The sequence below is a fragment of the Canis lupus genome, chromosome 5, assembly GCF_048164855.1.
Source record: "Canis lupus baileyi chromosome 5, mCanLup2.hap1, whole genome shotgun sequence".
Lineage (NCBI taxonomy): Eukaryota > Metazoa > Chordata > Mammalia > Carnivora > Canidae > Canis > Canis lupus.
In genome coordinates this window covers 61,654,355-61,679,818 of record NC_132842.1, presented here as the reverse complement: position 1 = coordinate 61,679,818, position 25,464 = coordinate 61,654,355, and the positions used below count along the sequence as shown (strand labels likewise).

The 25,464-nt window shown below is 53.7% G+C and overlaps 1 protein-coding gene across 4 annotated transcripts; it reads left to right on the top strand.

Moving 5' to 3' along the window:
- Positions 1-2,051: 2,051 nt before the first annotated feature.
- On the top strand, positions 2,052-24,622 carry IRX5 (iroquois homeobox 5). Of its 4 annotated transcripts, none has more exons than XM_072827041.1 (5): positions 2,052-2,796; positions 3,898-4,303; positions 4,464-5,243; positions 23,412-23,495; positions 24,608-24,622. In XM_072827041.1, exons 1-4 carry the CDS (start codon positions 2,548-2,550, stop codon positions 23,474-23,476), a joined length of 1,500 nt encoding a protein of 499 aa, XP_072683142.1. In that variant the 5' UTR covers positions 2,052-2,547; the 3' UTR covers positions 23,477-23,495; positions 24,608-24,622. The 4 variants fall into 4 exon arrangements, 3 of the variants coding, with proteins under 3 accessions (XP_072683142.1, XP_072683141.1, XP_072683143.1); XR_012031445.1 differs by lacking the exon at positions 24,608-24,622 and adding an exon at positions 12,580-12,659 and having other exon boundaries at positions 2,053-2,796; positions 23,412-23,526; XM_072827040.1 differs by lacking the exon at positions 24,608-24,622 and having other exon boundaries at positions 23,412-23,526.
- The last annotated feature ends 842 nt before the right edge of the window (positions 24,623-25,464 follow it).

Sequence of the window (25,464 nt, the reverse complement as noted above, 5' to 3'; positions counted from 1 at the left end):
ACGCGCGCCGGCCCGGGGCCCGCGACCTCGCGAGAGGCCCGCCCGCCGCCGCGCGGGGCGCCGCCGCGTCCGTCCGGGGCACGGGGGGCCGCGGGCGCGGCTCGAGGGCAGGAGGCCCGGCCGGCCGCGGCGGCACCGGCGGGCGCGGGACTCACCTACTGTCCGGCGCGGGCGCGCGGGCTGCGGACGCTCCCTCGTGGCTGGCGCGAGCCCCCGGCGGGCGGCGCGCGCGGGCCGCTACCGACCGTTAGCGCGAGGGGCCGCGGCGGCGGCGGCGGCGGCGGGCGGAGCCGGGGGCGGGCGCTGAGCAGCGCCAGGGCCGCGGGAGGCGGGAGCGGAGGCAGCGGGGCGGGGTCGCCCCCCGCGACCACCCGGCCTCCACCGAACCCTGCTGCCCGCGTGGCCAGCACTGCCCAGCTCCGCGCTCCCTCCCGCGCCGACCGGCAGTCCCCGCCGCTGCGCCTCGCCGCCGTCTCCGCGGGCTGGCAGCCACCTGGGCCGGGTTGCGCCCGCCTCCGCGGCCGCCGGCTTCTCGTCTCCATGACAATAGCGCGCCGCCGCCCCGCCCGGCCCCACCCCCTCGGCGCCGGGACTCGGAGGGCCGCGGGCTGCCGTCGCTGAGGGGCAGGGCCAACGGAGGCCAGCGTCCAATCAGAGACGGAGGCAGGGAGGCACTGGGCGGGGCCGACCGAAGCACTGTCCAATGTGGGCTGGAGGGGCGGGGCCGGGAGGAAGCGGACGCGGGGGAGGAGTTAGCGCGCGTGCGTGAAGTCCCGCCGCCCAACGCCACCGAGTTGACCGACCCGGTTGCTGTGCGGGGACTGGAGCTCTGGAAATAAAGCGTATCTTGCCGGCGACAGGCATCGTGGGGAACCGCGTGCTTGTGCTTCGGCTTGCGTGTGGCCCAGGCTTATACAAGTTCACCAAGTCCCTGCGCCCGAGCTTCAGGGGAGTGCCCCGCCCCGTGCCAGCAGCCCCCTGTTTAGGTTCACCAGCGCCCCTGTCTGTCCCGGAGTTCGAGCGCGTCTGGCTTCGGGCGGCGCGGGCTGGAGAGCCAGGCAGGGGGGCTGTTTTGTATTCTATCCGTGTGGCCGTCGTGGGCAAGGGCTCTGCCTGTGACTCAGTTGTGTGTGTTTGCCTTGCCAGCGCCTCGCTGAACAAACAGTGGTTGGGTTGGGCAATGCCGGGTGTTTGCAATGCAGCGGGGGCGGGTGTTAGAGTGCGCGCTAAGGGGAAGGGGACCCTCACCCTCCACCCCCACTCCCACCCCCGGCCTGGCAGGGGGAGCCGAGGATGGAAAGCCCCGAGAAAGAGGCGGTGCGTCCTGGCGGGGGCGGGAGGGTCCGGAGGCCCGCTCCGGGACAGCTGCTTCTCCGTAGGGCAGCTCCCACCCGTTACCTCTCCTCCAGAGAAAGGCTACCCCGCCGTCCCGGGCCCCGCCCCGCCCTCGCCGTTTGGCGGGGAGCTGGTGGAAGGGAGGCCGGAGACGTGCAGATGTCCAGGGCCTGTGTCTCGCCCACCTGCTGCTGCTGGCGGAGAGGGCCGCTCATCTCGGCCCCCCTGCGCCCTGGACGAAGGCACCCCTCCGTCTCTCCCAGGGACCTCCATTCCGGGTCTCCAACTGGCTCCCCGGCTCCCCGGCTGGGGGGGGGGAGAAGCCGGGGGCAGGTAGGCGGCGGTCCGCCTGGGAGCCCAGCCTCTCGCGGAGCAAGACGTCCGCTAATTGCGCGGTTTCCTGCGGCCGGCACAGAGCGGAGCGCTCGCGGGCGCCCAGTCAGCCGCCTCGTCGCCTTTGTGCCTCGGAGCGACCGGACCCGCCACCAGGGCCCGCCTCGCGTCGGATCCGCCGCTCCACCCCGACTTAGCTGGGAAGGAAAGTTGGAAAAGATCGGCGCGCCTGGGATGTGATTGTCATCCTGGGGCCGGCGCTCGAGAGTCTGAGAAAGAGAGAAGAGAGGGAGAGAGACCCGGGAGAGGAGGGGGGAGAAAAAAAGGAGGGTGGAGAGGAGGGCCGCGGAGGAGAGGCGGGCGCGAGGGAGGGGCGAGGGGAGCGCCAGCGAGCGGGAGAGGGAGCCGGGGAGGAAGAGGGAGAGGGCGAGGCGCGCCTGGCGGCCGGGTTGGCTGCGGCCGCCCAGAGGTTCCTGCCAGTCCTCCCACCGACTACACCCCGGGAAGGAGGAGCTTCGGGCGCGCACAAGGCGTCAGAATCCTCAATTTCCAACTTAGCATCTTGGCAGGACCTTTGCGAAGCCAAAAGCAGAGCCCCCCAGTGCAAAGAGCGAGGGGGAAAAAGAGAAAGCAGCAGGGGAGGGGGGGCAAACCCAACCGGGGCGAGCGAGGCGCGCGGAGGAGCGGGCTCGGCAGTCGCCGCCGGAGGCGCGCGGGAAGCCAGCGAGGAGGCGCCGCGGGCCGGAGCCCGGGAGCCGGGGCCCGACAAGCGGCAGCCGGGGGCAGCCGGAGGCCAGGTGCCCGCGCGCTCGCCCTCGCAGGGCGCCGCCCGGCTCGTTGGCGGCCGCGGCGCGGCGCGCCCCATGCCCGTGTGTGGCCATGTCCTACCCGCAGGGCTACTTGTACCAGCCGTCCGCCTCGCTGGCGCTCTACTCGTGCCCGGCGTACAGCACCAGCGTCATCTCGGGGCCCCGCACGGATGAGCTCGGCCGCTCGTCGTCGGGCTCCGCGTTCTCGCCCTACGCCGGCTCCACCGCCTTCACGGCGCCCTCGCCGGGCTACAACTCGCACCTCCAGTACGGGGCCGACCCCGCGGCAGCCGCCGCCGCCGCCTTCTCGTCGTACGTGGTGAGTGAGCTGGGAGCCGCGGCGGGCGAGGGCAGCTGGGGCCGCGCCGGGCGGGCGGGCGGGCGGGCGGGGGCCGCGGAGGACACGGGCCGCGGCGCCACCGCGGACCGCCCCCGCCGAGCTTCGCGGCCCCTGCAAACTTGGGCGACCGTCTCGCTCGGCTTCGCCCGGGCCTCGGGCTCTGGAGTTGCTCGGAGAGCGGAGCCGCGCGTCCTGCTTGGGGCGCTGAGCTGACAGGGCTTTTGGGGGAGAGGTCGCTGCAATTGAAGAGCAGCGTTCGGTTCGAACCGGAGCCCCGGGCCGCCCTGCAAATCTCATTGTATTTTATTGTATTGTATTTTATTTTATTTCGGGTTTTGCCATTTTGGGAAAGTAGTTCCAAAGAAATGGACCAGAAATCCGAGCAGAAGCGTGCTAAGTCTATGTAAATGTGTTTGGCCTCGCCTTTAATTAGTCCTCCAAAATGTTGCAAATCCGTAATCCTATCTTCGCAATCCGATTTGGAGGTATTAAATTTCTGAAAAGTCGGCCGAGCTGCGGTGCATCCGGGATTTTTCGGCCGGGTGCACTTTCTGGAAAAGCGCTGTGGCTTCGGTTTGGGGTAACATTTTTGGAGGGGTGGGAGTGCCCGCGCAAGGCTTAGCTTTTCCTTTGCCTTTCTCTGAGAGGCGAAGAATGCCCTGACTCCTCTCGCCCTCCCTCCTCGGCGCCTGCCGCGCAGCCATCAGGGCGCGAAGTGCCGAGTCGCTGCCGCTGCCCAGGCCTCTGTCTGGGCGGAGGGCCTGGCCGCGGTGGCCGGATCCGCGCTTGGGGGGCGGACTGGCCCTGCAGGGTGTCGCCGAGGCCGGGACGGCGTCAGGCGCCCCGGAAGGACCGGAGTCAGGAGTTGGCGCCCCCGCTGCCTGCGGAGGAGGAGGAGGAGGAGGAGGAGGAGGAGGAGTTGCCCCGGGTCTGAGCCCGCCAGCCCTACCCCTGGGGAAGCCGGCGTTTGGGCCTCGCGGCTCGCGGACCCCTGGGCGCAGGGCAAGTGTGCCCCTGGTCGTCTGGGTGGTTCTGGGGACCACGGCCCACGCTCACCTTCTCTCTGCCTGTTCCTTGCAGGGCTCGCCCTACGACCATACACCGGGCATGGCCGGCTCCCTGGGGTACCACCCATACGCGGCGCCCCTGGGCTCCTATCCCTACGGGGACCCCGCGTACCGAAAGAACGCCACGCGAGACGCCACCGCCACGCTCAAGGCCTGGCTGAACGAGCACCGCAAGAACCCCTACCCCACCAAGGGCGAGAAGATCATGCTGGCCATCATCACCAAGATGACCCTCACCCAGGTGTCCACCTGGTTCGCCAACGCGCGCCGGCGCCTCAAGAAGGAGAACAAGATGACGTGGACGCCGCGGAACCGCAGCGAGGACGAGGAGGAGGAGGAGAACATCGATCTGGAGAAGAACGACGAGGACGAGCCCCAGAAGCCCGAGGGCAAGGGCGACTCCGAGGGCCCCGAAGCAGGTTGGTGGGCCCGGGAGAGGGTGTGTTGGAGCGGGAGCTAGAAGGGAAAGCGGGGTCCCGGAGGTTGGGGGCGAGGCTCTTCTCCGCCTCTGCGGGCGGGGACCCGGGCCCCGCCGCGCGCAGCCCCCGCGCCCCTGACGGCCTGGGGTTTCGCCCGCAGGAGGAGCGGAGCAGAAGGCGGCTGCGGGCTGCGAACGGCTGCAGGGGCCGCCCACCCCCGCCGGCAAGGAGACGGAGGGCAGCCTCAGCGACTCGGATTTTAAGGAGCCGCCATCCGAGGGCCGTCTGGACGCGCTGCCCGGGCCCCCCCGCGCCGGCGGGCCCTCCCCGGCCGGGCCGGCGGCAGCGCGGCTGGCCGAGGACCCGGCCCCTCACTACCCCTCGGGCGCGCCGGCTCCGGGCCCGCACCCAGCCGCGGGCGAGCTGCCCCCCGGTCCCGGCGGGCCCTCGGTCATACACTCTCCGCCACCGCCGCCGCCACAGGCGGTGCTCGCCAAGCCCAAACTGTGGTCTCTGGCAGAGATCGCCACATCCTCGGACAAGGTCAAGGACGGGGGCGGCGGGAGCGAAGGCTCTCCCTGCCCACCGTGCCCCGGGCCGGTGGCGGGGCAGGCCCTGGGAGGCAGCCGCGCATCGCCGGCCCCGGCGCCAGCGCGCTCGCCCTCGGCGCAGTGTCCCTTTCCAGGCGGGACGGTGCTGTCCCGGCCTCTCTACTACACGGCGCCCTTCTATCCCGGCTACACGAACTATGGCTCCTTTGGACACCTTCACGGCCACCCAGGGCCAGGGCCGGGCCCCACAACCGGTCCGGGCTCGCATTTCAATGGATTAAACCAGACCGTGTTGAACCGAGCGGACGCTTTGGCTAAAGACCCGAAAATGTTGCGGAGCCAGTCTCAACTAGACCTGTGCAAAGACTCTCCCTATGAATTGAAGAAAGGTATGTCCGACATTTAACGCGGGCTGCGTCGGTCCCGGACTTTCCTAATTTATTAAAAAAAAAAAAAAAAAAAAAAAACATGGCCTTGGCAGTTATTTTTCCATCAACAAGAGAGAGAAACAAAACTACCCCTCCTATTAAAAAGTTTATAGTTCACGGAGATGGATGACATACACATGTAAACATCTCCCCTCCCCACGCAAAAATGTCTTAACCAACCGAAAAGAAAAAAAAAATTAAAAAAGGATTTGTATTAAATCTTATTCTGTATATTTAATGTAGCATTTTTGTATTTAAATTGATAATTCAATATCTTTGAAGTAAATTATGAAATTAAGACACCTGTACAGGCATTTAATGTTTTTTTTTGTAATATAAATATATACATTTGTGTTCCCCCAAACTGTTTCATAGTTTAAAAATACAAGTTTAATTTAATTTTTTTACACCTATTGATTTTTTGCTGGGTATGAGCTAAAGTATTATTACAGAAAGGAAACAGGTTATACTCTTAGATTTAAAAAGTAAAGGAAACTGCAGCCGCCTTTGTAAAATGCAAAATATTTAATTAAAAGAGATTTTAACATAATCAGAGCCACTCATTACTTTTTAGAAGCCTCAATAAACTGTCCATCGCCTTGGACAAAAGGTGGAAACTGCAACTTTTTTTTTTTTTTTTTTTTCTCGAAGTGGGGAATGAAAGGTTCCGCAGAGCAACCTCAGTGTGCCAAGGGGAAACCATAATTAGGCGGCAAGCCCCGGGGACCCCAGCCCTGCCGGGAATGCAGATTTGGATCACTGATGGGGGGCTGCTTGGGGGAGATTGGACCCTGGAGGAAGGAGGAGAGAGACCCAAGTGTGTGCCCAGAAGGGAGAAGAGATGGCAAAGCCTGCTCGAGACGCGCACCACCCGAGCTCCATCGCTTAACCTAATTACTTCCAATCAGTGTCGTGTTTTATGCAAAGCAATCAGCTGGTGAACTTTGCTAATGAGTTCGATTTTATGCCGGATTTAGCCCTTATTACTATTTCAAAGGTGCTGTGGGCTAATGCGGGCGGGGAGCGTTAGGGGATGCCAAGGAGGAGGCTTTCCCAAGTCACTCTTTTCCCTACCCCTTCAAAATTGGGCATTGATCTCTTCGCTGGATTTGATTAAATTAGTAGATGTTCCAGCCGCGACAGTGCGGGTGGTAGGCGGCCCCGCAGATCCCCGCGCCGCAGCGAGGCTGGGGCCGCGGGACCGGCTAGGGGACGGTTCCCCCCTTTCACAGGTAGGTGTCACACTTGTCCTGAATTACAAGCCTACACTTTGCAGAGTCGGAGATTGGAGAGAGTGGGCGGAAGTGGGGGAGGGCGCGCCACAGTCGCTTGGGGGCGGTGAGGGGAGCCCCCAGCCGCCCGCGGGGCGCCCCCAGCCCCCGCTCCACGCACCGGCCCCTTTTTTGGACAAGTGGCTTTTAAAAAGTTCGAGGACATTGGCCTTAGATAATGAGGCTGTTGTGAACTCGATCTGGCTTGTCGTCGCGTTAGCACTTTTCCCCTCTCGGAGTCGAGAGTCCAAGTAGCTAAAGTATTTCTGAGGTTCCCCCCCGCCCCCGCCCCCGCCCCCGCCCCCGCCCCGTTTAAATCCCGCATGGTTCATTTCAAAATGAAAAATCAGGATGAGTCTCAACCCCAAAAGAGGAAGAGACACCGCCCGGTGCCCGAGGCCCGCCTGTACTGTCGGGGTTCGCGTCTCCATTTTGCGCCGGAGAGATGGACCCGCGGACGTGTTTTACTTCGTGGGAAATTTTCGGTGGTCGGGGGAGGGGAGGGTTTACAGCAAAAACATACTCCATCGAGGGGAATTAATTTGCTCTATTAAACCCAAAGCCCGAGTGTAGAGAGAATGTGTTTGCACATAACACTAGTTTAATTAGGCTAAATCGGAATGCACATATTTGCATTTCTATTCAAGATTACTTCAACCCTACTTGTTTTTTAAACACACCCCAAACTTTCACCGGAGGTTTAACTTTTGCTTTTTTTCTTTTTTTTTTTTTTTTTTGTAACCTGCGACGGGGTTCCATTAGCTTGTTCGAATTTAAACAAGTTTGAAAACTGCATTGTCCAGATGTTTTTGCGAACAACAGTCGACTTAAGAGTTTAAATGAGTGAGAAAATTCACGCAGGGAAAAATGGTTTCAAAGCTGGAAGTGCGAATGATTAAATATGCATGAGACGATCGTATTTTATTTTGTCCCTTTAATTATAAATGATTTTTTTTTTTAACAATTGAATTCCAGAGATGACTTGCCCTCCACCCACCAACCCCCCTACCCCCGCGCCCCGGCCCCCTCCACCCACCCCGCCGACTGCCTCGTTCACAATCAGCTTTCCACCCCCTCGCCCCCACCCCCAGTTGAATATGCAGCCCCAGGAGTCACCTTCTCTTCTAAAAAAGTCAGAAGAATAGGCCAGTCCCCTTCTCTTAAGAGAGGGTTTAAGGACGACATCAACTCTGCGGGGTTTTGGAAGCGCTGGCCCTAAACCCTGCCTAATGATTTTAAAAAGAAAATTGCAGGCCTCCCTGTGTTCCCGGGAATATGCAAATAGCGCGGCGCGGGCCTCCCCAGGCGGAGCGCCGAGGCTCGGGGCCGGGAGCCGAATGCCCACGGGGCTGCCTGGGAACGGGACCCCGCACCCGGGGGCCCCCGGCGTTTCTCCCCAACGAGGGGCGGCGCGAGGAGCCTCCCCCGCCAGAAGAGCGAGACCGGCTGGGGCGCGAAGGCTGGAGCCCGAGTCCCTGCCCCTGGCCCGCATCCCTCCTGCCCTTGGCCTCTGCAGTGTCTACGGGCTTCTTTACGTGCTTCATCTTGCATGCAAACCTCCCATTAAGTGTGGGGTTTGCCCCTTGCAGAGCTGGGTTTCGTGGCCAGTGGTTTTTCTGGTGTCTAGAGACTTCCCAGTTAGGGGGAGCCTGCCGGGCAGTTCGGGGTTTGGATAGTTCGGAGATGTCTCCCGCGCTTAATCCTAGAAGTAGTTTCGCGTCTTTACGACCCCGAGTGCCTCCTGGAGCCCCGCCCGGCCGCGTCTCGGGGCGTCTGGAAGGCGCAGCGTCTGAGAGGCGCTGGGGGCAAACTTGTGGCGTGCAGTGGGGTCGGGGCTGGTTCGCAGGCTTGGACTGGGGCGCGGAAGCTGCGCGAGGCAGTGCCTGACACCTGGGTGCCGGGGTTGCGCGGGCGTTTGCCACCTGCGCTGGGCTGTGCTGGTTCCGGCCCCCGGAGGAGCGCTTAGCTGGGCAGTTAGGGACCAGGAGGGCTGAATCCCAGGCAGCAGGGGCAGCGGGGTCACTGCGTGGGGTCTATAGGGTCATCCCCCTGAGGCAGCGCCGAACCAGAACCTGCTGGGTCCGTTCCCTTCCCTTCCCTTTCCTCTCTTTGCGGGGCCGAATCAGTTCATGGGATTTGGGGGTGAAGAGCCAACAACCCTAGTCAATCCCCGAGGGCGCCTCAGCGGGCACCGAGGAGGAGCTACAGAAAGGGGACATTCCTGCGGCACCTCCCGCTCCTTGGCTCGGGGTGCTGGGGCCCGCAGTGTGGTTCCCTGGCCTGGGTGCGGGGCCTGCATCGCGGCCTGGTTTACAAACCCTTCGGGGCCTCTCCTTTTGCTAGAGGTGCGCAGCTCTGGGAGCCTGGAGGGTTGCGGGGGAGGGTCCGCACGTGCAGTTTTAGAACCGATCGTGCCTCCCGGCCCACCTGTCCCCCACGACCAGCCGCCACCTCGGGCAGAGACAAGCAATAGCGCTTTGCAAAGCGCCCAAAGTGAAAGGAATGTGATTGCGCTCCCAAGAGGGAGCGGGACGCGGATGCTGTTTAGGAAGGGCGCCGCCTACTGGTCCCCGGGCGCCACGCGGTTGGAAGAGAGGAGGAGTTTAGGCAAGACCTGGCCTTGCCCCCCACCCCTCAGCGGGATCTTAGTTCTGCACCCCCGAAGCTGTCCCGCCAGCCGCACCCGCTGCGTCTCGGGTCCCACGACCCAGACAGCACTGACGATTTGGAAAGCGGGGCCCGCGACTAGAATAGTTTTAACCCTACCGATTCCCGCCACGGTTTGGCCACGGGCTCGGAAACCAGGCAGCAGGCAATTGAGAAATATGCCTACGGCTGCGGCTGGAGCAAGTGTGCGGGTGGGGCCGGTGCTCCGCTCCGCTTCAGGTGCGCGCTTCCGCTTCTGCGGGCCTCGCCACGCCAGGGTCCCGGAACCCGCGCAGTTTTGGTTCACCTGCGGTTTCGGGTGCCTGGGGTCTACCACGAGACCGCACCCCCCAAAACCGTTTCCGTCTTTTGGTCTATGGGTTGTACAGACACAGGAAAAGGGAAAACAAAACTACCTGCGCATTCTTAAAACCCTCCTATTTCGAAAGCGTCTTAATGAGGTGGGCGCTGCAAAGCAAGAGGTGCACACCTGGGCGTCCCCTTTCACCCCTCCAGAAGCGCTAACCGCTGGTATCAACTGGTCTTCCCGTCTTGCAGAGATACTGGGGGGAAAAGCGGAGGCGCGTCCTCGGCCTGGTTCTTGGAATCTCTTTCCACTCGGGCCATCGAATAGGAAAATCGGGCCTGACTGAGACCTTGCCACCTGCCCTCCTTCCAAACTGGCCAAAACGGCAGGACTGTCCCTAGACCCACCTCAGGGGTCTCCCTCGGTGACCTGGCCAGAGTTAGTCTCCTTTTCGTTTTCGTTTAAATGTGACTTGGGTCCAGGGCACAAGGCGGGGCCCAGGTTGTGGCCTAACGGAGGATCGCCTCTGGGGCGGGGATGCAGCTCTGGCTGCAGCCCCTGCCCAGGCCTGCCTCTCCCGGCCTTGCGGGTCTCTAGCCTCCTGTTGGCCGTAGGCCCCAGTTCTGAGTCCCTAAAGCGGCCCTCCTGGCTGCGCTCGTTTCCGGCGCCCGGACGAGCCCGGCGCGCCCAGACGCCACTTTTCCCAGTGAAATCTGCTTTTATTTGCTCGGAGCAAACCCCGGGCTCTCAGCGCTCCCGCCTGATGGATGCAAATGTAAATGTGCACTTATTTAATTGGATCAGGCCCCAAGATAAAAGAGATAAACGGCTCCCCGTTTGCTAACTTATTTTCCGAGGCATGCAGCGCCGCGGAGGGGAAGCTAATGAAGGAGCTGCGCGTCGCTCGGCGCTGGGGCTCTGGCCGGTCACGGTGCGCTGGCCGGTAGGCTCGACCCCGTTTGCATGGCCCCTGCCCGCCGAGTAGGGTGCCCGTGGGACATTCTGGGCACCAGGACCAGAAAGTGAGAAGGCGCCGGGCGGGCTTCGTGTTTGCAAATATCCTACTCCTCACCACAATTTTCTCCGGCTCTTTCCTTTCTCCTGTCATGCTCAGCTCTCCAGGCTGGAGTCCAACTGGCCCGGCCCATTCGACAGAAAATCCTTTCTTACTCTCTTCCCCAGGCGTCGTCTTTCACCCCAGGTGACGGCCTCAGAGAGAAAGACGCAGGGGCCACAGAAAAGGCTAGGCACGCCCCACCCCCACCTCCGCCACCAGGGTCCCGTGGAGCCGCCCTTTAGACAGAAGGACCCCCTTCTCTGTTCCCAGATGGCTCTCTTTTGGAAAGATTGGGATTTCTTTCCCAATTGTCAGGATGCCATGGATTGCCACCCCCGCCCCATAAAGGGCGCACACAATACATACAGATCTTCAGTAATTTCAAGGGGTCCCAGAACCCGGACATCTAGACATTAGGAGGAGAAAGGGCTGCTTGGCTCTCCCCTCCCCGGGGCTGGAGTTCAGAACTTGAGCGCTAGTCCTCCGTCGCCCTCCCTGTTCGTTCCCTAAATGGGGCCTGGGATTTCCCCCACCGCCAGATTTCTCTTCTGTTGGGAAGGGCTGGGGAGGAGGTGGGGGTGCGTGAGGACAGGAGGCTGGACACCCAGCCTGCGGTGCGGCTGTAAAGGAGCCGCGGCCGGGGTGCCCTAGTCGGAGGCCCTCTCCAGGTAGCCCGCGGAGGCTAGGCTGGCCAGGGCCGGGAGGGCTGGAGCAGGGGAGGCCGGCCGCGCCCCAACCCCAACGCGCTGATGGATTGGCTTGTCAGGAGAGCTCTGTGCGCGGAGCCCATCAGAAAGCACTTACCTCGCTATACTGAAATTACTGTCTTTTCAGGGGCTAATTTGTGTAACTCCCATGGAGGGGCTTGGAGGGGGTTTGATGAGGCATAAAATGATGATTAATGAATTTATTGGCCGCTGCTCATCAAACAAGGGCTGGAGAGCTCCCGACCGCATCAGCGGCCTGGCGGCGGCGCTCAACACAGCTGGGGTGCAGCCCCCCCACGTGGGGTTGCTCAGCGCTGCAAGGGGTTCCCTAGCACCTGGCCCTGGCCCTCGGCGCTTTCCTTGCCCTTCGCTGCTTTCTGCTGGCCAACCCCGCGTTCAGGGCGACTCCCGCCGAGCCATCATCGCCCCCTGCGGGCGGGCTGCTCAGGCCTGGGGGGAGGCCAGGCTCCTGTGGCTGCAGGCCCAAAGCGGGAGGCAGCCTCTCCAGCCTCTCTAGCCTCTCCAGCCTCAGCCTCTCAATTACTGGGACTGCTGTGACCCGGGAACCCCAGGCAGTGTCGGGATGGAGACGTGGGCTGCAGCTCAGAGACGTTATGGCTCACGGGGTTGGGTGCTTGGGCTTTGGTGGCTAAGTCCTAACCTCTGCAACTTACTAGGTTGTATGTCTTGGACCATCAGAATAACCTCTCTGAACCTCAGTGGCCTCGTCTGTAAAATGAAGCCTGTACCTCCCCTGGTTTTGTGAGGATTCTATTGAGTGGCAGGCACCCACTTGTCCTTCAATATAGTTACTAGGGTGATGCTCTCTTATGACTTTACTTCATGAGAGACACTAGCCAAGGCCTGGGGATAAGAGGGAAGGGCAGGAGACTGAGGCTTTGGGGAGATCCTGCCACATAATGGCTGATGTTCCTTAGCACTCTCCCTCCTCCCACCTTCTCTGGCCTCGCTACACTCCCTGGGGCTTGATGGGGGACACTGGGAGCCTGAGAAGGCAGTTAGACAGAGGAGTGACCTGATCAGACCTGAGAAAACCTGCTTTGGTGTAGAACCAATTTCAGGCTGGTCCTCCTGGTGGTTCACTGACAACCTACCCTTTGTCTGCAGGATCCTGTCTTTTGGAACTTGTCCACAATGGCTGTTTAGCTTCCTCTGGTCTCAATCAAGAACTTGCAGCCCATAAACTTATAAATTCAGCTGAGATGCTTTACCTCCCCTGCCTACCCTGTATCCTCCATGCTGCCCCACCTCCCTCTTCTGACACTCCACTCTACCTTTGACTCCCCAGGACATCCTACCCTGCTGGAATAGTGCAGGAAGGACCTTGGCATTGATCCCTCCAACGGAATCCTTAGATTTAGCCTCCAGGTTAGTGCAGTTCTGCTTAACCTGTTCTGTTCCCTTCCTCTCATATCTACTAACTGAGCACCTAAGATATCCCAGGTGCACCATTCCAGGTATGATTTTACAACGGTGAACAAAACAAAGGTTGCCCTTCTGGAGCTTACACTGTGGAGGAGGAGATGTAAAGTGAACAAATGAATGTGATGATGTCTTCTCATAATGTCTGGGTGATGGGTATTGGCTGAAAAATTTAGTAGGATAAGGACATGGAAGGGGGTGTGCTCTTTTAGCCATTTTAGCCAGGGCAGTCTGGAAAGCATTCCTTAAGAGGTGGCCCTGGAGTAGACACCTGAAAGAAGTTGGGGAGTAGGCCATGAAGATATTGGAGGGGATGATTTCTGGGCAGAAGGAATAGCAAGTGCAAAGATCCTGAGGTAGGAAGAGATTCGAGCAACACTAAGGGGACCTTTGTTGGAGATGATGAGGCCAAGGCAAAGCCAGGTTATATGGGGCTTTATTGTTACTAGTGGGATCTTTGGGTTTAATGATGAGAGAGAGAAAGGAAGAGAGGGATGGTCTGGGGGGAGTGATGGGATCTAATTTATGTCTTCAAGGCATTCTTAGACATGAGGAGCTGAGACTCTGGGTGGACAAGATAGAAGCAGGGCCCAGTTAGGGGGCTGATGGAGAATCCAGGGAGAGAAAACACTGTCTTGGACCACAGTTGTAGCCAGAGAAGTGGTGGTTGCTCCCAGTTATCAGATTTAGGCTGCATTTTGAAAGTAGAGTCAACAGGCTTTGCTGATAGATTGAATGTGGGGAGGGGGGTGAGGTGCAGGGGGTAGTTCTAGATGCCTCCAAGGGTTTCGACCTGAGCACTAAGGGGCTTGGGAGATGCCATTTGTTGAGATGTCAAATATAAGAGAGGAACAGGTATTTTAAAAAATTATTATTATTATTATTATTATTATTATTATTATTATTAGAAAATAAGACACTGTCTGACCTGACCTCCAAACCCTTCAGCTCAAAAGAACTGCCCAAATGGGCATGCTGGGTCTCCAGTGACAAAGAGCACAGAGTCCAGGGCAAACCCTAAAGCGAACATGTCATGCTCCTTCCGGGAATCAGACATCTCAGAGCTCCCTGCCCACAACATTTGCCCTTTTCCTCCCTTCCTCCCTCCCTTCCTTCCTTCCTTCCTTCCTTCCTTCCTTCCTTCCTTCCTTCCTTCCTTCCTTCCTTCTTTCCTTCCTTCCTTCCTTCCTTCCTTCCTTCCTTCCTTCCTTCCTTCCTTCCTTCCTTCCTTCCTCCTTTCCTTCCTTTCCTTCCTTCTTTCTTTCTTTCTTTCTTTCTTTCTTTCTTTCTTTCTTTCTTTCTTTCTTTCTTTCTTTCTTTCTTTCTATCAGTGGAGAAACTGAAGTCCAGAAAGAAAATGACTCGCCCAAGCTCACAGTGAGCTTACAGGCAGAACTGAGTGAGAATCTAGGCCCGCTAACTCCTGGGCTGTGTCTCGTCTGTGCCTCACCCAAGCTAAATTCTCGGGGATATCTGTATTTTAACAGAGAACTGGAAACAAAACGCCTTAACAGAGAGGAATGAATTTATAATGGTGGAATCTCAGACACTGTGACAGGCTGTCAAGGGAGATATTTTTAGGCTGGGCCGGGAAACATCTTAGCCCTCCTCCAATGCTGCTGGAGGACGGCTGCCTCCTCAGGACTCCGTGTGCAAGGTACAGATGAGGGGAAGGCTAGGAATGTGCCATCTCTCCCAGACACTCAGCAGCAACTAGGGACTGAGCCTGATGTCCCTGCCAGGGAGGGTTTTCTTCCAGAAGTCATTGCTATCTGAGGAGATTTGCTTGCTCCTCCTTTTGGAAGTGACTGTCTGCCTGCCCACCATTATCCTACATAATGAGAACAAAAATCAATGTTCTTTTTACCCAGAGGTTCACAGAGCAACTCCTACCAAAGATTTGAGTAGGGGGCAAGGCCCTGAATCGTGAATCTTTCATGTATTTATTTTTTAATTCCTTCCTTCCTTTCCTTATGTCTCAGCTTGACTGGTTTTGTTTTTTTGTTTTTTCTCCTTCAATTCTTTTCTTGACTCCTTGTGTTGAATATATGGTCGTCAGCTTGGGCATTTTTTTTTCTGTAAAACTATCAGTGGCTTTGTCCCCAAGGGAACCCACAGGCCCTTAGGAACAGCATCTTGACATCTTTTAAGCAGAGTGAGACATCTGTTAGCCCTAGATTCCAAATACCCTCACCGTTCCAGAGCATCCCAGACACCTTCCCCGGCTAACTCGGTTTGACATCAGACTTACCACACAGTTGTCATTTCTGAGACTTTTTTTTTTTTAGATCCAAACCACAATGGTTTTTTTTTTTTCCTTTTTCTTTTTTTTATTTGTTTGTTAGTTTTGTTTGCCCTCTATTTGTATCCAGCATCTAAATCCAAACCCTGAGGTAATAGGTGGCTCTTTTTCCAAATACTCATACGTGCAAAGATCTTCATTGGCTGTTGAGGACCAGCTTTCCTGGATCACAGAAAAGCGTGGATTAGTGGCAGCTTGGAGCAAAGGACTCATTTAGAATAAACACCACCTCTCTGCTCTCATGAAGAGTGCGGTAGAAAAATCACTGGCCTGGTTTATTTTGGTTGGTGGGGTTGTTTTTCTCTCCAGACATTTTTTTTTCCATCCTTACTTTCTTTTTCCTTTTTAATTTCCCCCTTTGAATCTGGCAAACACCTGACAGGTCCTGGACCATGTAGAAGCAATGTCTGAGAAGGCTCCATGGGACCTGAGTCTGTAAGGAATGAGCCCTTGCTTCGCTAAGCGCTCTTCAAAACCTTCTGGGCATCCATCCTCCAAACCCCTGTCCCAGCCTCATTGCAACTACTATTAACATAATAACATCCTTCGAGTTTTTGAGTTTTGTCACCATCATTTTGAAAGGAATATTTATACCGTTGCTGTAACTGAAAAGCGACAATCACTTTCCATCAAAACAAGACAATGATAAAAAGCAAATTCATGAAGTGAGGTTCTTGGTGGCCTGGGCTTGGAAGGTGAGCACATCTCTGGGGGTCTCTGGTTGCTCCCAGAAGTCTCCCCAACCCCATTCCCCATTCTGGCATTGGGCTCCCTACCTGCTTTGCAGGCTGAATTCAAAGGCATGCGGGCCACGTGAGCATCTCTTCGCCCTACCTAGCACCATGTCCTGTGGCCCCAGAGATGTGCTTAACACATTTTGGAAAATAGGAACTGTTCGTTTTACAGATATGGGAACGATGATCCCTGACTTGTTCAAGGTGCTCAAGATGACAAAGCTGTTTGGTGACAGAGCTGGGGATGGCTGCCTCCCCATCCCCACCTTGGTTCCCCTATGCTTCTTTTTCTTTTCTTTTCTTTTCTTTTCTTTTCTTTTCTTTTCTTTTCTTTTCTTTTCTTTTCTTTTCTTTCCTTTCCTTTCCTTTCCTTTCCTTTCCTTTCCTTTTCTTTTTTCTTTTCTTTTTCTTTTTCTTTCTCTTTCTTTCTTTCTTTCTTTCTTTCTTTCTTTCTTTTCTTTTCTTTTCTTTTCTTTTCTTTCTCTCTCTCTCTTTCAGTTTTATTTATTTATTGAGAGACACAGAGAAAAACAAAAGAGAAACAAACTTAAAAAAAAAAAGAGAGAGACACAGAGAGAGGCAGAGACATAGGCAGAGGGAGAAGCAGGCTTCCTGTGGGAATCCCGATGTGGGACTTGATCCCAGGACCCCAGGATCACACCAAAGGCAGGTGCTTAACCCCTGAGCCCCCCAGGTGCCCCCCCATGATCCTTTCTTTTTTTTAAAAAAATATTTTTATTTATTCATGAGAATACACAGAGAGGAGAGAGAGACAGAGAGGCAGAGACACAGGTAGAGGGAGAAGCAGGCTCCATGCAGGGAGCCCGACACGGGACTCGATCCCGGGTCTCCAGGATCACACTCTGGGCTGAAGGCAGCGCTAAACCGCTGAGCCACCTGGGCTGCCCACCCATGCTCCTTTCTTAATAAATCCCTTGTACTGTCATGCCCATGTCCACACCTGTTTTGGAGAAGGCAGGACCAAACTGGGAGGATCTTTGCAAACTTGTTGAGCTGCTGTTCTTTCTGTCCCCTTGGATCTGCAAGGCCTCAGCCCCCTTCTTGTCTGTGGGCCATTCTTGGGGGAGAAATGGCCAAGACCAATATACCATTTCACACCACAAAAGACTCTGGACCTTCTTTCCTTCTTTAGGAAAAGGAGAAGGGGCTTGGGCCTCCAACTCTGAACAAAGTTGTATGGGGGGAGGTGAAGGGCTTGAGGAGCTAGATGCCACCTCCCCAATTTGAGAGCTCCCTGCCCCTAGCTGCTCCGCATGTCCTCTTTATCCAGCTGCTCACAAGTGGCAAGTGCCCAACCCACTCTCCTTTTTCTGAAGCCACCCACGGTGACACATAGTAATCTTGTTTATGGTTAATAAGTGGGGGACTGTTGGGCCCTGGATGTAATGTCACTGGAAGTCAATACTCCTCATCACATCTTGCCCCTTCCTCCTCTTCTCTTCCCAGGTGAGGACCTCCTGCACAGCTTGCTCACCTGGTGGGGCCTCCCCTCTTTCCTCCATATGCCCTTACTTCCCAGGTCCCATAGATCCTCCTATGGGATCTCATTCAACTGCCTCCTCTCCGCTGCTCTGGTCTGGGCCTTTGTCATCTGTCATATGGACTGTCCTATATCCTCCTGATGGTCTCCCTGCCCCAGTCACCTTTGTGAAACCAACACAGGGTCCAGGGCCCAGTACATGGTAGCAGAAATGAAAACAAGTGAATGGATCCTAAGTCAATGCACTGGTTTGTATTCTCCCGCAGAAATATGAATTTTGGGTATGCCTAGGTGGCTCCGTGGTTGAGCATCTGCCTTCAGCTCAGGTGTGATCCTGGGGTCCTGGGATCGAGTTCCACATTGGGGTCCCTACTGGCTGCTTCTCCCTCTGTCTATGTCTCTGCCTCTCTCTGTGTCTCTCATAAATAAATAAATAAAATCTTAAAAAAAAAAAGAAATGTGAAATTTGAAACTGCTCTGGGGTCAGCCTGACATGAGTTCAAATCCCGCCAGCACTCTGTTCTCCAGAGTATATTAGTGAACCAGTTTAAATGGCTGAGAAATCCAAACAGAGAGGCCCAGGAGCTGTGGTGATTGAACAGGTAGGTGGGCCCCAGCGCCCACCTGCCTGGCTTCCGTTCCCATCTGAGCCAACTGCCCGCTGTGCAGCCCCGGGAGATTTCCTTAACGTCTCTGAAATTCAGTGTCCTCATCCAAAAAGCAGGGATACCTATGGTATCCACCACAGAGGTGAGGATTCAATGATCTAACGTGAGCAAAGCTCACCAAAGCACATGGTTGATGCTCTAGAAATGTATGCTTTTCCTAATACGACTCCATACAACGGTTTCTTTTTGTTGAAATGACTTCACCCGAGAATTTCTATAATCGCGTGGTGTTTTCCCCACGTCTTAACTACTTCAGTTCTTTTTGCTGACCGGCAATGGTTAAGATGTCTAGAGTTAAGTGGTGGTGGTGGAGGGGGGGAGCTTATTTTAAGAATCACTCCTTGGAACATTATTTCATTACTTAAACTTTCTGCTGACTCATCTATTCCTTGGTGACTGAGTCTTTCTTTACCAATAACTTTAATTACATCAATCACTCATTCCAAAAACTGCTGAATAATGAGAAACTCCTAGAGGTGACACTGTGGGCTTCTGTCACACAAGAAGGGGCCTGTGGAAGAGGAACTGGTTTTTCTTCCTCTTTCTTTCTTTCTTTCTTTCTTTCTTTCTTTCTTTCTTTCTTTCTTTCTTTCTTTCTTTCTTTCTTTCTTTTTCTTTCTCTTTCTTTCTTTCTGCAATCAGTACCTCAAAGAGAGAACACATGTTCAGCTTTCACGATTTACTATCTGCCCATCTATCTCTCCACCCATTTATAGTTAGCAATCTCCATAGCGGGAAGAATGACAATTTATAACTTCTGGAATTGAATCGAGTGGAATTTGTCTTCTGACATTTTTTTGGTCCTAAAGCCCACCTGCCTCCACCTCACAGTGGGTGAGGGTGGGGGCTGTAAAATATGTGATATTTAAAAATTCTAACACCTATTCTTTTGTCGAAAGCTGCTGATCACATGGTTCAAGGGTTAGTGTGTTGCTTAAACAATTATTTGGTTATCAACAGTAGTAGCTACCTTATTGAGCTCCTAGGATATGCCCGTTATTATATGGAAGGTTTTATGTACATGATCTCAGTAGAACCTCATCAAACCTATAGGGTGGGCACTCTTTACAGATGAAGAAACCAAGGCCCTGAAAGATTTACTTGCCTGAGTTGGTGCCAGATATGAACCCCTGGGAATGTCTGACCCTTATTTTCTGTGCCTAGAGGAGCACAGGAGGGAGTTGTTGGCTATTCTTTGCTGCTTTAGGCAGTAGCTATTTCTCTGGCTCTTCATGGCTCATTTCTGTGAGTATAATAAGGTCCCTGCTTGTTGCTAACCTTGCAATGTTATCTGATGCTTCAGGGAAGCAGTGACCCTTAATTTTGTGAGAGTAGTAGGATGCTGGTGGGGGTAGAAGGGTGGGGGCTTTTCACAGAATCCTGCCCCAAACCACATGTTCTTCCTTTCTCACCTCCCCTGCACACCTTGTCCTCTTCCTCTTGGACTGTGATGTCTAATAGGTCTGTCTCCAGGCTTTCCCCCACATCTTTGCATCTACATACTCTCCCCTTATTAACTAGGAGACAGTAGCCAGGGGAGCTATAGAAGGTTGTAGAGCAGGAGAGTGACAAAATCAAAGCTGCACTTCAAAAAGATTCAAAGTTCCAATTCCTCTCTGTCAGTCGAGGCTCTTCATGAGTCTGACCCCTCTCTCCTATGTGGTCCTGTCTCCCAAGACCCCTCATGGGTATCCTGTGCTGTGTGGTCCCACTGGCTAAACACTCACTCCAAGCCTTTTTTCCAGGCTGGATTCTTAGGCTCAGAACAATCCATGCCAGTCACCTGCCTAAAGCCACTCATGCTTCAGAGATTGGAGATTGAGTTCAAGGGCTTCTGGGAGCTTCTAGGCTTTCTCAAGGGCTCCAGCCTACACTGCTTTCTCTCTGTGTGGGGCTGCTGCTGAGGAAGAGACAGCAGAGAGCATTGGCTCTGGGGTCAGAGTAAGCTGAGTCTGCATCCCACCTCTGCCACATACTAGCTGTGTGACCTGGGCAAGCATCTTAACCTCTCAGAACCTGAGTTCCTCACAGTAAAGTAGTGATGACACTATCTGAGTCCTAGAAGTCTGGTTGGAATAAGTGTGAGCCTGTGCATGGAGTGCTTTAGGAAGCCATTCATTTTAGCACCGCCTATAACATACTCAGTGCCTGTACATTAGGACAGAAACAAGATGATTCCAGAAAGCACACACTTCCATGACCTTTGAACTGACATTTTGTCTTTGCACGTATGCTTCTATAAATAGGGAGATGTGGTTTTAAGCTCTCCCGGTCTATTTGTCTTAAGTCAGTACTATACCGTTTGTCCTATTATGGCTTTGCAGCACAGTCTCAAAATCTGGCAGGGCAGTCCTTCCTCTTTTTTTTTTTTTTTTGAAACTATTTATTTGACTTAGCTCTTTGGGGGCATTGATTCTTCAACATTTTTTTTAAGATGAGTTTATCAAGTGCTTAAATAATTTATGTTTGTCTCCTTGCTATAAATACTGTGTCAGGTGTAGAGGCTTAGCTTCAGGGTTATTGAGGTGAGAGCATCCAAGTGATTTTCTGGGAACACAGGTTGAGGAAATAGTAAAGCGCATACTAGAGTTCTATCAGGATGTGTATCAGGCACCCTGGTTGTCTGTCCTGGGGCAAAGCTGAGGACACAGGTATCTATCTTGGATGGAATGGAGGAGCAAAGGCCTGGGGTGGCTCGGACACAGGGTCCAGAGCTGGCTGCATGAAGGCTTGGGAAGTCCAGTGTACCCACATCCAGTGAGGGAGGTTTCTCACGTTGATCAGGGTTCCCTTAATGCCCCAAGCCCAGTCCTGAGTCCTAAGCACGTTGTGACTAGGAGTGTAGGCTCCAGAGCCAGGCTGCCTGGGTTCCTGTCCTCCGTCTTTCGCTCCCACCGGCCCCACCTCAGTAAAGGGCATCACCATCTAGACACTCATGAGTCAGGGGGCACCAGGGAGGCTCAGTCGATTGAGCATCCGACTCTTGGTTTCAGCTTAGGTCGTGATCTCATGGATCATGGGATTGAGCCTCACGTTGTGCTCTGCACCCACCAGGACGTCTGCTGGAAGATTCTCTCCCTCTGCTCCTCCCTCCGCTCTCTCTCTGTCTCTCAAATAAATGAATGAATCTTTAAAAAAAAAAAAAAGTAAAAAGAAACCTATGAGTCAGTCTCAGCTTTTCCCAACTTCTCCCAATTGTCACCTCCAGTTACCAAATCTGGACTCAGATTTGGTGGATTCCACACCTCTGATTTTTCTCTTGAGGCTACACTTCCCCTTCATTCCTGCCACCATCACTGTGATCCAGGCCACTGATCACTGTCACCTCCTGCCACCTTGATGGCCTCCCAGCTCTTGTCCTGCTCCTGCAGTTAGTTGATTTTCCCCACTGAAGATAGACTGCATATGTAATGACATAAATCCCCACCTGAAGTATTTAATGGCTCTCTATTGGCCTCATGCAAGGCCCAAACTCCATAAGATGATGCTCCTTCAGAATTTATGCTCTAAATATGTAAAACTGTTTTCTATTGTTCTGTATTGTTTGGCCTCCAGGCCTTCACACACGCTGTTCCCTCTGCCTGGCATGCCCAACATTCTCACTCTGTCCCCCACCCTGTAGAGTCAATCTCTATGTGGTAAAAGGACTGTGCTCAAAGCTCCCTCCTCCCTCAGTCTTCTGTCTATCTCTGTGCTAAAGGCATATAGTAAGGGATGAGCAAAATTTACTAGTTGCATGATCTTGGGTATGCAATTCACAGGCTTTTTAAAAAAATTTTTAAAAAAATAAACTCTGGGACGCCTGAGTGGCTCAGTGGTTGAGCATCTGCCTTCGGCTCAGGGCATGATCCTGGGGTCCTGGGATTGAGTCCCACATTAGGCTCCCCGCAGGAAGCCCGCTTCTCCCTCTGCCTGTGTCTCTGCCTCTCTCTCTGTGTCTCTCATGAATAAATAAATAAAATCTTAAAAAAAAAAACTCTGTCCCAGATGTGGGGCTGGAACTATGACCCCAAGATCAAGAGCCATGTACTCTACTGACTGAGCCAGCCAGGCCACCCTTGGGTGACACTTTAAAAGTCAGTGTATGATTCATTGTCTCATAGGACCTTGGGGAGGGGTAAAGGAGATCATTGCAGGCAAATTTTAGAGACCAATGGAGGAATAAACAGAGGCATAAGGGCCAGCCATAGCCTGAAGTAATTCTCAGTGAGATCAGACTCATACCACCATAGCCAACAGCTCCGTGAAAGCCATTTCCTTCCTTTTTTCCTGAAGGAACTTCAACATTGCTGGGGGTGGCAATGTGCCCAGCCTTAAGGGATATGCCATTTATGTCTAGGTCATTCGTGATCATTTCATTCCCCTTTGCCAGATGCTTACTTTCCCAGCATCCCTTGCAGCTAGGTGTCCATACGACCAATTCTGGCTGAGATATGAGGAGAAATCTACTAATCTTTCTGAATTTCAATTTCTTGTAAAATGAGGAGGAGGAATCAAAGAGCAGTAGTGTTTAATCCCCCTGCTTGCATGTTTTCTTTCTTTCTTTTTTTGAAAGCAGAGGACCTCCCGTTTTGGTTCCAAAAAGATTTTTCTGTGGAACATAGTAGAACTACTTTAATTGAAAAGGAGATTAAGGAGTGCAGGAACCCCATCCTAGCCTTCACTGGCAATCCCTAAAGCATATCTACAAAACAAGACTTGGAAAATCATTGAGTGGGAGCCCCTCTGCATCCTGTAGTGGTTGGGCATTGTTTTCTTTGTGTATATTTTTGGACACCCATTCTGGTCCAGCATCCTAAAATTCCCTGGAGATCCACCCTTACCCTTTCCTTGGTCCATGAGATTTTTGTGAAGTTAATTCGACTCTAGACTTAGGATGTAAGCCTGACTAGCATTCCATTTGCCCTGGATACAATAATTGGTTCAGCAATGGACATGTGACCTAATTTGGTCCAATGACTTTGAGGCTCAGGATTTTTATTAAAATGGGGGAGGGGTGGAGTCAGTCTTTTCCCATTGGACTTCCACTCTGGTACTAGGGAACCTGAGAAGGAAGTCCACATGGAAGGGAACAGAGCTGAGAGATGGCAAGAGAGCAGCCCTTAGAGACCTTGAATCCTTGGATTCAGCTTTGCCTGAAGACTGACAGATCTGCTGCTGGATTTGGGCTTAGGGAGTTAATAAATTCCCTTCTAAGTAGTTTCTTCTTCAGTGCAACCCAAAGAGTCCCAACAAGTATAGATCCTTTCCAGATCCAGAATCCTGCAAACTCTGAGAGGTAGATATGACGATTGATCACAGACTTCCCATTTTTCTCCTGGGTGTGTGGTGGGATTGTACTTCTCCAGTCATTCTGGGTGGGGCATGGCCTAAGACTTCCTTTGCCAGTGAAATGTACAGAGAAGTGGTATGTGTCACTTCCAGGTGGGGTTCTTTAACAGCCACTGCATGATTTACCACTCTCTCTCTTTCCCTCCCATAATAATGTTCCAGATGGTGGAGGCTCCATCAGCCTGGGTCCCAGACTGAGGACAATGTGGAGCAGAGAGCCCTGCTGACCCTCGATGGATCCAGACCGTGAGCAAGAAATAAACCTTTGTTGATTCAAGCCATTGAGATTTTGGCTCTTTTGTTACAGCAGCATCTTTTAGTCTGTCCCAAATAATAGATGGAGAATCATTCCCCTCTTTCTCCTCCTTCTTCTTCTCCTGCCTTCTCCCTCCCTCTTTCTCTCTCTTTTCTACTGCTGCCCTGCTCTGCCCAGCAGTCTTACATAATTCTATTTCTTAACTTATCTTCTGTCGACAGACTTTTAAAGGTTTCCATGATTGTTCATCTACTGCCTTCCCGGGGATATCCAAGTGGACATTGGCAGAAGATAACTAGCCTGCCCCAACCAAGCCATGCCCCTGGCATCACCACTGGTGCCAATCAATTAGAGCAATCAGCCAGTCATTTCCCCTAGTGCTCCAACCTCCTAGCAGGCCAGCCTCCTAATCATATTATTGGACTCACAAGGATCTGAATCAAACCTTCTCCATTCATTACATTATGAAAACTGACAAGACTCTGAAGTTTGTGCTGCGGTATATTCATAACATTAATGGTCTTGCCAAGATCTTAAAAAATCAACAATTAAAAAACATTCTATACCTCGACCTTCATTGTTGATAAGCAATTTAGAGAGCTGATCAGTTCTTTAAGCTGATGCACGAGGCTTCTGCAGCTGGGGAGGAGGCTTGGCTAATGCCTAAGTTCCTTGGGAAGCAGAATAGTGGGAGTAAAACATTCCCCAGCTTGAGAGGGATTATCATTACTAACCTATATGACACTGGTATAGCTCACGGGTCTCAAAATTGCTTGCTGATAGGGACAAGATGAGCCATGTAAATGAGTAAAGTGGACCACACAGGGGTGGTGGTGGGGATGGTATGATACTTTGTGGTGATGCCTCTCCAACGTTCAGCTCTAGCTGTTAGTCATCATCCAGGAATCTAGGTCCAGCATCACTAGCTCTCTCAACCATTTTTTCCCCTCCATTGGAAGCCATATAAATTGTCGACATCATCACATTTTTCCTCAAATACTATTATATCTAAAATGAGTGGGTAACTGCAGGGAGAATGTCTGATGGTATGTAACATGGTCGTCCCTTCCCCCTTCCCTTCTGCATTATCCCCACTTTCCAGATTAGGAAATTGAGACTCAGAGATGACATGATCCACCCCAAAGGACTCTGACAGCCAGACTGAAAGCTCAAGTCTATACCTCCTGACTCTAACTCAACCAGATCCCAGGGGTCTCCTTACAACCCAAGTATGTGGCAGAGAGGCGAACTGTCCACCAAAGACCCACGCTCCCATTTCCTGAGTGTAGGTCATCAGTGGGTGTCAGTGACAAGCCGGAACTCTGGCTTCCTGCCTGGCTTCTAGGTGAAGTCATATGACTCAGTCTTGGCAACGGAATCTGATAGGAAGTGATACCTCCGGGTGCTCGCTGTGAAGAAGTGGGTGTGCCTTCTCCTCCCTCTCTTTCTCCTTCCACAGCTTGTTGCAGATGAGCACAACAACCTTGGACAGCATGCAGGAAAATAAAAGAACCTCAAGACAATGAATATGTGGATTCCTGAATCATCTCTTGGAGGAAGGCCACCTCCAATCAGGAGCATCCATTTTGGACTTGACATCGGGCAAAAATAAACTTCCATTGTATTTGAGCCATTATACACTCTTGGTTTGATTTGTTGCAGGACTAGCACGACTCTAACTATAAAAATATGAATGGATTTTTTTTTTAAACCCATCCTTTTTTCCTCCTTCCTACATCAGCGGGAGTTTATAATGGACAGGGTCATCTACTTGACTCCAATGGGTCTTGGGTGAGACAATGACTCAACTTGAGTTTGGTTTCTGGGGATGAGGGTGTAGTGGCCCCAAGCATCACTGCATCTTGCCCACCCCTCACCCCAACCTGGCTTTGAAGAGAGGCTTTTTCATACTTCAGCTGGAGGTGAACATATTATCACTGAACCCTCCTGGAGGAAGAC

Bases quoted from the DNA above. Each gene is read 5' to 3' on its own strand.
- IRX5 (XM_072827041.1), top strand. From the start codon at position 2,548: ATGTCCTACCCGCAGGGCTACTTGTACCAGCCGTCCGCCTCGCTGGCG. The intron at 2,797-3,897 runs GTGAGTGAGCTG...TGTTCCTTGCAG, and splicing joins CCGCCTTCTCGTCGTACGTG to GGCTCGCCCTACGACCATAC. The intron at 5,244-23,411 runs GTATGTCCGACA...ATAATGTTCCAG, and splicing joins TCCCTATGAATTGAAGAAAG to ATGGTGGAGGCTCCATCAGC.